Source organism: Cervus elaphus, chromosome 15 (assembly GCF_910594005.1).
Source record: "Cervus elaphus chromosome 15, mCerEla1.1, whole genome shotgun sequence".
NCBI lineage: Eukaryota > Metazoa > Chordata > Mammalia > Artiodactyla > Cervidae > Cervus > Cervus elaphus.
This window is the reverse complement of record NC_057829.1, coordinates 79,314,324-79,328,325: the sequence shown is the minus strand read 5'-3', so window position 1 is coordinate 79,328,325 and position 14,002 is coordinate 79,314,324. Positions and strand designations below refer to the sequence as shown.

General features: G+C 49.1%; 1 protein-coding gene across 1 annotated transcript in view; it reads left to right on the top strand.

The window, feature by feature from the left end:
- Window positions 1–14,002, top strand: part of HSPA12A (heat shock protein family A (Hsp70) member 12A) — a 76,017-nt gene that overhangs the window by 37,707 nt on the left and 24,308 nt on the right. Inside the window, exons 2-5 of the mRNA XM_043925261.1 lie at window positions 3,944–4,029; window positions 5,493–5,620; window positions 8,724–8,910; window positions 11,035–11,139. Coding sequence (XP_043781196.1) covers window positions 3,944–4,029; window positions 5,493–5,620; window positions 8,724–8,910; window positions 11,035–11,139 — 506 coding nt within the window. The remainder of the gene's footprint in view (window positions 1–3,943; window positions 4,030–5,492; window positions 5,621–8,723; window positions 8,911–11,034; window positions 11,140–14,002) is intronic.

Below are 14,002 nucleotides of genomic sequence, written 5' to 3'. Positions count from 1 at the left end.
CAATTCGTCCCACCCTCTCCTGCCCCTGCTCTGTCCATAAGTCCATTCTCTATGTCTGAGTCTCTATTCCTGCCCTGCAAATAGGTTTATCAGTACCATCTGTCTAGATTCCATATATACGCATTAATACATGATACTTGTTTTTCTCTTTCTGACTTGCCTCACTCTGCATAGCAAGCTCTAGAGGAAAACTCAGATTTATTTTTATATTCACTAAACCAGAAAAGATGCACAGTAAGTAAATGACCTAAGTAATGGTAAATCATCTATGACGAATGTCAAAAAGACCTGAGGATCATTTCCTGGTGGTAGAAAGCTTCTGGTCTCTTCCTCCTCTGCTTAATTCTGTGGCTGATACTTCGCATTCTTGAAATATTCTGTGTTCTTCTGATTCCATGATGTGAAATCATCAAATCCCTCTATGTTACTGCATTTCAGGGTACTTAGTGCTTGAAATGGAAGATGCTTTGAGGATCTGTTTAATCTAGTTGAAATAGCGGAGTAGGTATTTCTTATAACTCCCAGGTGCCTCGGCTCTGCCCTGGACCACACTTCTGGTAAAGCATTTTTTCTCTAATCTGATTTACCAGCCCCTATCCCTACCTCTGCAGATGGGCATCAGTTTTCTTTTTATCAGTTTCCTTTCTCTCTTCCAAGCCTGCACTCTAAAAATCTCTATTCTTGTCAGGCTTTTAGCATTGCCTTTCTCTTCTGCTCCTGAAATGCCCAAGTCACTCCGTGTGTACTAAACTGGAATATTATGTAGGTGGGAGTCGTCTCAGAGCAGATGTTATTATATAGGCTTTACAGAGAAGCATAAACAGGGTCACAATTAATGACAGTTGGTGTTTCTTACTGTAGATAATGGCCCAGGTTTAATTGGTAGCCAGAATACGCAGCACGTACCTTGCACATTAGACATTCCATGTTATCAACTCTCTCCTACTATTAGCTTAGATCTGCCAATTATCCACAGAAAAACAGATAATATTCCATTGACCCTGTTGTGTTTCTTTTTAATCACCTATTAAATGAAAGCTCTCAAGATTGGTTGGCATTGAAGCATAGGTAGCCAGTGGAAATTTGCTGTATGCCGCAGGGAGCTCAAACCCAGTGCTCTGTGTAAACATAAAGAGGTGGGATGCAGTGGGAGGTGAGAGGGAGGTTCTAGACGGAGGAGACATACTTATACCTATGGCTGATTCATGTTGATATATGGCAGAAATCCACATAACATTGTAAAGCAATTATCCTCAAATTAAAAAGAAATACATTAAAAAAAAAAAAAAGATTGGTTGGGATTATTAGCACACCAGAAAACTTAACACATCCCTCAGGGGCTAAAGTAGTCATTTCCATATTCTTTTCCCTAAGAATTTTTGAGCACCTCTTTGACATCTTAAATAGTTAAATAAAGAAATATTAGCTGGAGAACAAAGTCGTCACTGCAGACTCTGTATATTCCTGTGGCGGATTGATGCACATAAACTGGTGAATTATCGTTGATTTGGGATCTATAGAGCTACAGATATGGGCGTGCTTCATATGCAAATGCCTATAATGATCTTACTCCTCCATACCTTCCATGCAAATCAGTTTTAAATCATCACACAATGTAGCTGCATTTTAATTTCTAATGGAGAACAGCCGTGAAGTTCAATTGCCTCTAGGCCTGGCTGAGCGATCATGTCAAATGATTTATTTCCACTGAACCAGAGGGAGGGTGGGAGGGAGATAGAAGGAGGTACAGGGAGAACCAAAAAAATCCTTGATTCTTGTCCTCACATATCCTGGAGTCCTCCTGGGGCCCAAGGCATGTGTTCTGGGTGCAGCCCAACACATGCTCTTTTACAAGTCAGTGGGCCATGCTCTGAGAAGGGCTGAGTGATGGGATAATTAGAACCAAGCAGTCAGCGGGGTGGATAGTTTGTCTGCTGATAATAGCTTGTTTGCTAATTGTCAACACCAGATTTTCTGGGCAATTAGACATTTGGTTTCCTCCAAGACCTTCTGTGCAAATGTGGACACATGGCCCCAGGCCTTCCAGGTAGCAGGTGGAGAGAGGGTGGCTCCCGGTACAGGATGGCCTCTCTCTGATGCCACCTGCCCAAGGGGTGGTGGGGGCAGACGTCTCACTAGTGGAGATGCTGAACTTCCCCTGCTTTTATGGAAGGAGGGTACCCTGTGCTGGGTGATGAGCAAAGAAGCTGAAGTTTAGTGGGCTGGTCCAGGAGCCAGGCTTATGTCTCCATTTTGTTTTCAAGAGCATTGAGCCAGGGAGCTAGTAGAACCTGAAACTGCTTCCTCTCTCAGATGAGCAAGTTGATTTTTTTAAAAGAATTTTTTTTCATGGTGGTGAAGTATATATAACATAAAATGTTCCACTTTAACCATTTGAAGGTGTGCAAATCAGTGGCATCAGTTCATCCACAATGTTGTGTAACCATTACTACTCAAAAGCTTTTTCATCATCCAAAATGGAAATTTTGTATTCCCCATCCGTCTATGCTCCCTCAGCCCCTGATTTCCTCTAATCTACTGTCTGTCTCTATGAATTTGCCTATTCTGCTTTTGTATTGACTCTCTATATTTCATTTGCCTATTCTGGATATGAGGTAATATTTGTCCTCTTGTGTCCAGCTTATTTCACTTAGCATGATTTTTTCTAGTTCATCCATGGTGTATCATCTATAAGAATTTCATTCCTTTTTACAGCTGAATAATAATCCATTGAATGGATGTACCATATTTTTTTTATCCATTTATCTGTTGATGTATACTTGGGTTGTTTTTACTTTTTGGTTTTTGTAAATAATGCTGCAGTGAAGGTGCACATACAGGCATCCTTGTTTTCAATTCTTTTGAATAGATACTCAGGAGTGGAATTCCTAGGAAAGGAATTGGGTCTATGCTAAGACTACATCTCACTTTTTAAGAAACTACCAAACTGTTTATCACAGTGGCTGTACCATTTTGCATTCCCACAAGATATATACAGGGGGTTTCAATATTTCCACATCTTTGCCAGCATTTGTTATTTCCTTTAAAAAAAAATTATAGCCATCTTAGTGAGTGTGAAGCAGTATCTCATTGTGGTTTTGATTTCCCTATTGACTAATGAGTGCATTTGTCTAATGACTAATGAGTTAAGCATCTTTCACGTGCTTATTGACCATTAGCATATCTCCTCTGGAGAAATGTCTGTTTAAGTCCTTTCCCCCACAGATTGATTTTTGGTCTTTTTACTTAACTTGCTTCTGCGCCTTTCTCCCAAAGGTTGGAACTGAGCCTCATCGGGAGGAGAGGGAACAGATGCCTGCAGAGTGGGGAGGTGGCTGTGCAGATTCGAGGCTTCGCATCCCTCTTTCATGATTCCTTTTATTTCCTCAACTCGTTTGGCACCCACTGTAATGATGCTGTTTGAGTTCTCACCAAGCAGGAAAATAAATCAGTAAGCGTGTGGGATTAACCAAAGTGATTTGGCAGCAGACGCAGATGGAGCCGCTCCTGGTGCCTCCCTAGAAGCAGACAGGTCTTTCTCAGATACCTGGTTTGGTTCCCACGCTGCCCCAGATGGATATTGTGGGGCAGCTGTTCAAGGCATTTACACGTAGCCAGCCAGAGAGAAGTACCTAGAGGGAAGGGTAGGTTTAGGGACTGGGCAGCCTCTGTGATAAATGCTGAGAGATTGACTGCACTTACTGAGAGGCTTGGTGGTCACTGGGAGAAGAGGAGCGTCTCATTTGGTCAAGTTTTAAATACCAAATACGGGGCAACCAGATCAGACACCCTACCATTCTGGATGCACTTCAGCCTGGCCCCACATTAGCTGGCTTTCCAAGGGTTAGAACAGTCCCCGCAGGACCAAAGCCATGCAGTCCTCATTTCAGCTCTCCAGCTCAGCGCGCACCACCTCTAAGGATGCACTTGTCTTTCCTTTCAGAAACGGCCCCCACGTCTGCATATTCCTCTCCGGCCCGGAGCCTGGGGGACACAGGAATAACACCTCTGTCCCCTTCCCACATTGTGGTAAGAAATGTGTATGTGTGGGGGGGATGGGGGAAGGGGCGGGATGTGTGTGCTGGTTACCTTTGCTTCCTGAGTCGGCTTTCCCTGCTCTAGGTAGGAAGAGGCTTTCAGTGGTGTGGCTGGTACTTCTGCAGCTATTGATCTGGGTGTGGCTAACAGGAGCGGGCAGCGGGGAGCAGCTCTTTAAAGATTCAGGGCTCAGAGACTGCGGGGCACCCTCCTGGGAGGACGCAGCCACATCTGGCCAGTGGGCGAGTCAGTGGAAAGCAGTGGTTTTTCCAGGGCAATTAAGTGCTGTGACCAAAAGCAGTGGCTCTGGCTGCTCTGTACCAAGTTGCCCAGGAGAGGAGACCTGGGCGGTGTGGGGGGGTCAGGGGTGTCGGGGGCGGGGGCTGGAGGCTGGGCGTTGGTTCCCACGCTGCCCCAGATAGATATTGTGGGGCAGCTGTTCAAGGCGTTTACACATAGCCAACCAGAGAGAAGTACCTGGAGGGAAGGGTGGTTTTATATGAGCTGCTCATACCCACAAAGAAGACACTGCTGAGAACTTCAGAGCCATCACTAAGGAGGGATGCCAGCTTGTCCCAGTTTTCCCGGCACTGTCTTGGCTTCCATGGAAAGGCCTGCGTTCTGGAACTCCCTCAGGCTTGGGAAAACTGAGAGGCTTGGGCACCGAAGAGCCGGGTCCTGTGGTTTTCAAACTCTGTACCCTGAGGGTTCCCTGGAAAAGCTTCAGGGTCACCTAAGGGGATGGCGCGCAGTGTGACGAAAGGCCAGGTAGGTGGGGCTGTCACCCCGTGCTCTAACCAGTCAATACTCTTCAGATCCCAAGTTGATTGGTATAATTTGAAGTTCTGTGAGTGTTAAAAAGGAAGTCTATACTGCTTTAAAATTTTTGGGGGAAATCTAGAATGACTTGACCTACCCACCTGACAGATGAGGAAAGGCTCTGGGCCCCAAGGGTCACATGGCTGACTACGGCAGGACCAGGCAGGGTCCCTGGTCTGCTGAGCCCTACACCCCCGCCCCACACACCCAGGCAGATGGAGCGGTCACCTGGAGGTGCGCAGGGCACAACTGAGCAGGGTCTGGAGGTCTGTGTAGGGCCTGGGGAGGCCAGTGGGGGGAAGACTCTTGGGCTTCTGGTTCCAGTGGAAGTGTTTCTGTAATTTGCCGCACTCACATGTGGTTGATAAAGGCTGAGGTGCGCATGTGTAGACGGGTGCCCTCCCCAATGACCTGGCCCAGCCCTCCACTCAGGAGGACCCTCCATTTCTCTCTGAGTTCATGGGGCGCTGGAGGCAGGCCTGTCCTCTCCCCAGGGCTCACCACGTGGCAGACTTCAACCAAACGTGCAATGTCCTTCTGACTGCAGTGGGTGCACAGTGGAGCAGGGTGGAACCTTCCTGAAACCTGGGCTTGACTGCCCCCACCCACGCCCTGTACCCAACTTGTATCTGCAGAACGATGCTGACCCGAACGTCTCTGAGCAGCAGACGTTTCTCGTGGTGGTGGCCATTGACTTTGGGACCACGTCCAGCGGCTATGCCTACAGCTTCACCAAGGAGCCAGAATGCATCCACGTGATGAGGTGAGCCATCAGAGGGGCAGGGGCTAGTGCCAGTCACTTGTCACTATGGAGACTTGGGGGAGGGCTCTGGGGGAGGGGAGAGGGAATCGTCCAGTGAGCAGATGAATGGTACTCAGTAGGCAGGTCTTTTCTGGATTCTGGCCCTGCTTGGCCTAATCTCACCATGCCACTTTGGGCAAGCTGCTTCTGATCTCTGAGCTCCAGGTTCCTGGTCTGTAAAGGAATTGGTTTAATTCTGACTTAGTTGGTTTGGGGAAAGGCCTAGAGAGTGAGTCTGAAACTTCTAGCACGCCGCCTCGGCAAGAGGCAGACTTACAGGGTGTTTGTGATGGAGGAGATCCAGGTCTCTTACTGTGTGACCTCAGGCGATCGATGAACCTCCTAAAGCTCAGTTTCCTTATCTGTGAAATGGGGATAATGCAGTACCTGCTCCTCAGAGTGTGTGTGCAAATGCAGTGAGACTTCCAGTCAAGCGCTTTGTTATTGTTGTTTAGTTGCTAAGTCATGTCCAACTCTGTGATCCCATGGACTGTAGGCTCCTCTGTCCATGGGATTCTCCAGACAAGAATGCTGGAGTGGGTTGTCATTCCCTTCTCCAGGGTATCTTCCCGACCTAGGGATTAAACCTGCGCTGCAGGCAGATTCTTTACCATCTGAGTCACCAGGGAAGCCCCCATAAACTTGAATCAACATTTATCGGCTTCTGTATTGTTGTTTTAAAAAATTTATTTCTAAAGAGAGAGTCATGCAGTGAAAATTGACAAAAGAGAAAGGAGCAGAAATAACTTTGAACTTGCTGGGGAGGAATTCTTACAAAGCCTTCACAGAGTTCAGGGTCTCTAGGGGTGTTATCTTAGTAATTGTAGAGATTTTGGAGGAAGGTTCTACCTGAATTTTATTTCAGTCAGAACATATTAATATCACCTTGATCCAGACTGACAGAATTATGAATGAGAAAGTTAAGTTTTTTATATTTAAATAGGAATGAAGAATTGAATATTTGAAGGGCAAAATCTCTGGAAGTCCATTACCTACTGAAAATGTCAGTGTTCATAGTCCTGGAAAATCTGTTTCTGAAAGGTTGTGTGTGGAACGCATCCCTGGTCCAGGCACCAGTGTCTGCCTGGGACGGTGATCATCTCCGCAACTCAGCGGGGTCACCATGGGGACTTGGCTCCCTGGGTAGATGGGGCTTGACCGGGAAACCGGCCAGGGATGACTCTGGCCCCATCTGCATGGCAGGTCTAGGTGGAGGTTGGCTCTCCATCCGGACTGTGATGGCAGCAGCCGGTGTGAGCCCAGCCAGGAGAGCGGCCACCTCCCCCAGAGGGCAGGCTGGGGGGAAAGATGCTCTTCCCCTCGTGCACTGTCTCCCCCAGAGACTGCTTGTAGGGGTCGCGTGGCAGGGATGGAGCAACCTGCTGAGCTAGGACCTGGTGGAGGAGACAGCATCCTGTCCTTCTGGCAGCCAGGGCTTCTCTGCTGTGGCCCCAAGGAAGGGAGGAGCATCCAGTCACCTGTCATCTCCACTCTCTTTACTTTTCTCCTTCTTTCTGTCTGCGAGGAGGAAGGAAGCTTTTCTGGGGCTCAACCTACCCGCTGCTTGCTCCATCACACTTCCCATCAGTTCCAGGATCTAATCCCATCGCATCCTCCAGTCTGTCTGTACTCACCCCTCCTGGCTTCTGGCTCCTCTTCACCACACAGACACGCAGGGTATGGTCCCTTCCCTCCACCAGAGCCGTTCTGATGAGAGCCATTCCCGTCAGCGCTCTCATCTGTCTGCCACTGTGATTGTCACCCAAGGATGGGGGCGCCCGGGTCTATTTCTTGCCTGAATCTCTTCCTGGCTTGCACCTTCAAGCCCCTCCTGGGAGTTCAACGCCAGCACTTTCAAATAAAGCCCTCCATGGTTCCTCCTGCCTACTTCTTGGCCGGGATTGCTGGCATCTGTGAGGGGCACTCTCTCCTCCAGACTCCCCAGTTTGAAACCTGTGGGGCACCCTGGCACCTGCTCATCAGTGAGGCTGTTTGGCTCAGTTCTCCTTCTGGACGGTTCCTCCCCATCATCCCCTCTCTCTCTTCCCAGGGCTCTCTATCCTTGTACGAGCTCCTTCACCTTGAGACCTGAGCTCTCTTCTCAGCCTCCTGGCTTCCAGTCTCCTTCCCTTTAGTCCAGTTTGCTCTGGTCAATAACAGCTCTGATTCTGTCCTAGCCCTGCTCTAAAACCTTTAGTGGCTCCCTATTACTCACCGATTAAATCTCTCACTCCTCAGGATCCTCAGCACCTTTCCAGGCTCGTTTTCCCCACCCGAACACAATCACTCTCCTCATTTACATGCTTTCTCCAACCCACACAGTCACCTGGCTTTCCCCATACATGCCCCATGCTTGCCCACCTCTGAGCATCCTGCAGTGTCCATCCCTCTTTCAACATCCAGCTGTCTGTCCATCCTTCAAGTCTCTCCTGAACCCTGCATTCTTTCCAAGGCTCCTATCTCTGGTACCTCTGCCTCCTCTGACCTCTCTGGGCTATCTCCCCTTCACCTCCATCTGATGAGGCAGGTATTTCTGTGTGTGTTTCTTCCCTGCCTGTTTCAAAGAGGATACATCTGCTATTGAGTGCTTGCAGATTAAAAAGCCAAACTGCAAACCAAACACACACAGACACAGTTACCTACTATGTTGCGAGTAATTTGAAGGCAGAAATATAAATGTTTTATCTCTGTGTCAACAGCACCTGGCACAGAGTAGATGCTCAGTAAACTCTGAGTGAAAGGATAAAACAGACTTTGTTACTGAGCCATTGTCCCTTTCGTTTTGCTTGTTAACTCAAATTGTGTCTCTGGTCACCACTCAACCAGCTAAAATGATACTGCTCTGTAGCCATAGCCATTGTATAACCAAAAACTACCATCATTCCCCCCAAATAAATAAAAAATACTATTAAACTTAAGAAGGACCCACCAAAACTCAACACAATACCATAACCTGTACCTGTAGCAGCCACTGTGAGCACCCACCATCTGTACCAGCCATGCACACAGTAGGTGCTCACGTCATGCAAGAAGGCCCATAACCTCTGCCTTTCCTTGGCGGCAGGCGATGGGAGGGAGGCGACCCTGGGGTGTCCAACCAGAAGACTCCGACCACCATCCTGTTGACTCCAGAGAGGAAGTTCCACAGTTTCGGGTATGCCGCCAGGGACTTTTACCACGACCTGGATCCCAACGAGGCCAAGCAGTGGCTGTACCTGGAGAAGTTCAAGATGAAGCTGCACACGACTGGGGTGAGCCAACCTCTCCGGGGCCCCGAGTGCCCCGCATTGGAGAGCCAAGCTTCCTCCAGCCCTTTCGACCCTTGGGGGCCCTCAGGTTTCTCCCAAGCAGAAATGAACGTCCATTCACCTGGATTTTAGAAACAACCTGGAGCACGCCACACTTTTGTGGACCACACAGTACATTTTCTGATGCACACATGGACAGGGAAATGTTCAGAATATCTAGCAACTTGTTTGCTTCGGAAATCAGCCTGGCTGGATGGAGCACAGGCATAGGGGGTTGGGGGGTCCTGCTGTTCTGGGAGATCCCCCTTCAGTTGCTGGATTGTTGGAAGATCAAGGGGTCCTGAAGGAAGGACTTGGGGGCTGGGAGGCCTTTTGGGGGCTCAGGGTAGTGGCTATTAATGAACCCGTCTGGAAGCAACAACCTGTAACACCTAGCTCATTTAACCCTCTATGTGGGGAAGGAGGTGGCTTAGGAAATCAAGCCTCCCCGCAGTAATTCGAGATTCAGTGCCTGAAGCAATTTTGCTCCCTACTTTCCAGGCTTCAGTAAGATGGCCAAGTCGATTAGGACCCTCCCCTGAGCCTCATCGAAATGTTGGTCCATAGGATAGAATCTTTGCAGTATAAGCCTCTTATCCCTTAAATTTTCCTTAATGTGCACAGTTAGAGATGCAGGATGGTGATAGGGTTTAGGACCACAGACCCTGAAGCCAGATGGTCTGGGTTTAAATCCCACCTCTGCCACCTTTGAGATACTTAATCCAAGTCACCGAGCCTCTCCTGCTTTGCTTTACCTTATCTGTGAAATGGAGGCACTACTTATGCTTTTCTTATGGGGATGTTGTAAGGATTAAAGGAATCAAAATACACAAAGCACTTAGAACCATGCCAGCCCTTAGCAAGTTAAAGTCAACTGCTACCTTCTATTAGCATCGCTTTTATCTGTCTGCTGTTAAGGGTTTGCAGATGACAAAACAGATGTTACTGGTGAGATCCTGCAGCCAGCACCCGGCCTTCCAGGGCTCTGTGCTCATCCACATGGTGGTCTCTCTCTCAAGCAGACCAACGTCTGCTCGAAAAGTGTCCCTCCTGTTTCACCTGATGTGATTCGGTGCCTTATAGCAGTCTCGTGCAAGTGGAAGCCCAGAATTTCTTCAGTTTGAATTTTTCAGTTCCAAGCCCATGTCTTCCTGGTGGCTGGAAGTTGCCTGGGAGCCACCACCCCTAAGCTGGGGTGTCTTTGCTTAACCCCAGGTGTTGGAATAGTGAGCTTGTGCAGATGGGTTGAAATGATGGGCAGGTCCCACAAGGCCAGTTTAGCACTTGATACTCCTTCACGCTCCAAAGGCAAAGGCTAATTACCCAACCTGGATCAATCCAGAGGCCACACTGATTTTTTTCCCCCAGTGGTGATAAGCCTGCTGGTTCCAGGAGACTTAGGGGCTTCCTCCTGATGTTTGCTCTGCCCATTCCCACCCCCTGGGGACTATTTTCATCATTTTTTAATGACCTCAGTCCATCTGGCATCTCACGGAGCATCTTCCATCCGAGGACCACAAGCAGCAGCTGCTGTGGCTTTTGGCACGGGAAGAAGGCAGTGATGCTAGGCTCCCAGTGGATTAGACAGCACAAGTCTTAAAATAGGAGCCCTTCTATTTTTGTGACTTGGTTGGCAGCTCATCGGGTAGTGAAAGCTTCATGCCTGTTTAGCGCCATGCACATCAGTGAGTTGGCATGATTATCTAGGCTTCGATTAGGAGGGTTCCCAAGGGTGACCATGTGTGTCCATATGTGGAAATAGTATGTAAATTGCACCGGGAGTGGTGGCTGCTGCCTTTTCTTTCTTCCTGGGCTCTGTTGCTGCCCCGAGACCTCTGCTCCCAGAGGGTCCAGAAGAGGGAAGAAAAGAGGGAGGGAGGGAAGCAGTGGAGGTGGGGTTGGGGGGGCAGAGCCAGGGCCTCCTACATAGTGAGGGGGCGATGCTGCCAGCCCTGTCTGGGGGCAAGCCACCCTAGCCTGCGGGAAGCACAAACATGGTTCGCTGGGATTCCTGGGTCTCGTGGCAGTGCCTAAAGCCAGAAGGGAGGCTTTCTTCTTCTTCCTATCTCACTTCATTCTCCCCTCCAGGACCTCACCATGGATACAGACCTGACAGCAGCAAATGGCAAGAAAGTCAAAGCCCTTGAAATCTTTGCTTACGCCCTGCAGTACTTTAAGGAACAAGCACTGAAGGTCGGTACATACCAGAGCCTGTACTGTGGAGGGGCACCTGCCTGCTAGACAGTTTCTGGGGGGAGAATGTGGGCTTCGTATCTAGAAAGCAGGATGCACCCGTGTGCGCTGCTGGTGGGAAGGGAACGTGGGGCAACTGTTGTGGAGAACAGCCTGGCAGTTCCTCGAAAGGTTAAACACAGGGGCTTCCCTGGTGGCTCAGTGGTAAAGAATCTGCCTGCCAATGCAGGAGACGGGGGTTCGATCCCTGGTCCAGGAAGATTCCACATGCTGTAGAGCCACTAAAACCCATGTGTCACAACTGTTGAGCTTGTACTCTAGAGCCTGAGAGCTGAAACTACTGAAGCCTACGCCTCCTAGAGCCCATGATCCACAACAGGAGAGGCCACCGCAGTGAGAAGCCCACATACCACAAGAGAGTAGCCCCTGCTTACTGCAAGGAGCAAGAAAACCATGCAGCAGTGAAGACCCAGCACAGCCAAAAATAACTAACTAACTAAAAGAAAAAAGGTTAAACACAGAGTGAGCTGAAGGTTCCAATCCTAGGTGTGTACCAAGAGAAAAGAAAACATATATTCACATAAAAACTTGTGCATGAATGTTCATAGCAGCACCATTCATAATAATCAAAAAGGCAAAAAAAAAAAAATAATCAAAAAGGCAGAAACAACCGACACGTCCATCCGTGGATGAATGGGTAACTAAATGGGATCCACCCATACACTGAAATATTATTCAGCCTTAGAAAGGAATGAAGTACTGACATATGCCGTGACACAGATGAACCTTGACCACGTGATGCTAAGTGAAAGAAGCCAGATACAAAAGGCCACCTAGTGTAGGATTCCATTTGTAGAAAATGTCCCAAAGAGGCAAATCCATGGAGACAGAAAGTAGATGAGAGATTGCCAGAGCTGGGTGTGGGGGGAGTGCGTGTAGGAGTGAAGAGTGACTGCCAGGGGATATGGGTTTCTTTGGGGGGATGATGAAGTTAGACAGTGGGGATGTCACACCAGCTTGTGATATACTAACACCCACTGAACTGTACACTTTAAAGGTGAGTTTTATGGCGTGTGAATTATATCTCAGTAAAACAAACAAAAGAAAGAAAGATAGGAGACCCATGTCGCAACTGTGTGATCCTGGGCAAGGGGCTCAACCTCTCTGATACCCACATACCTAATGTGAAGAGGGAGGCAGGTAACTGCCTTGGGGGTCGTTTGATAACAAGTGAAGGATTGAATGTTATATGCCTCCCATGGGGTTCAGGACTGAGTAAACACTTGGCAAATAGTTGTTGCTGTTTGTCTCCATGGCTCCCAGCCCAGACCCCATGGAAGAAGCTGACCCGGTGAATCAGCCCCCCTTGGTTGGCCCTTCACAAAGGTTTGTTAAATGATGGCTCAGAATGAAGAAAACGGCTAGTTTCCCAGTGGAATATAGCCATCTGCTCAGAGTCCCCTCCCATGGGCATGGTGACGAGCGGGTGTAGATCCGGGGATTAAACAGCCTTATACTGAGCTCTGTCTCAAAAGGACTGGGAACCTCAGAAGCATTTGGTCTTATGGGATCACTAGAAGAAATTTCTGGGCAGCTCAGTGGTAAAGAATCCGCCTGCCAAAGCAGGAGACGTGAGTTCGATCCCTGGATCAGGAAGATCCACTGGAGAAGGACATGGCAACCCACTCCAGTATTCTTTCATGAAGAATCCCATGGACAGAGGAGCTACAGTCCATGGGGTGACAAGAGTCAGACACGACCTAGTGACTAAAATAGCAAAACAACAAACAAGAAATTTAGTGAATTCTGGAAATAGAATAGAATTCTAGAAATAGGACTGCGTACGTGCATGCTAAGTCGCTTCAGTTGTGTCCACGACCTTATGGACCATAGCCAGCCAGGCTCCTCTGTCCATGGGATTCCTCAGACAAGAATGCTGGAGTGGGTTCCCATGCCCTTCTCCAGGGTATCTTCCAGACCCAGGGATCAATCCTGCATTGCTTAAGTCTCCTGCATTGGCAGGTTATGTACCCCTAGCACCACTTGGGAAGTCCAGAAATAGAGCTAGCAAGAGCCAAAGCAGTGAGAACCTAACACTGCTTTCATCCGTTCAAGTACCTTTTGTTTTGAGTACTTCATGTGGGCGAGTACTTGTCCTGTGCGAGTTTTGGTTGGGTGGAAACAGTGCAATGGAGTATGCAGTCCCTGGGTGGGTGTTGGGATTCAGTGAAGGCAGGGATTCTACCCAAGAGCAGCAGCGAGGAATCCCCCTAGAGGAGAGGGTCTGGGGGCTTCTGACATCACAGCAGCTGGCAGGGCAGGTGTTTCACCTGGTGGAACGGCCCAGGAACAGCTCAGGGGAAGGAAAACAGCCAACCGCTGGGGGAAGCAGGCGGTTTGGAGCAGGCGAAGGGCGAGGCTGCAGAGAGAGTGGGAACCGTGAGCGGGGGACGAGATTGTGCAGTCTCAAATGCCAGGAGAAGGAATTCTTCCTGGGTCATGGGGAGCCCTCACAGGACTTTGCTCAGGGCAGTGAGTGGCCACGAGGATAGTGTTAGAGGAGGGGAGACCGCTGTGGTCCTCAAGGCCCGCACGGGGAGAAGAGTGACCTGTTGGCAGCTCTCTCAGACCCTGAAGCAGGTCCGAGGGCTGAGGGCGAGGCTGACACTCTACCTGCGGGCTCATCTGAGGAACGTGAAAACCAAGGAGATAAACAGGATGTGATGGAGGGAGGGAGTGGTTCCTTCTATGAAAGGAGGTGGGGAGAGGAATCTAAGGGAAGTAAGTGGGAGGGAGACAGAGGTGGGTTCGCTTTAGGAAGCAGGTGGTGACCAGCCAGAGGCAGGAGCAGGGAGGCCACTGG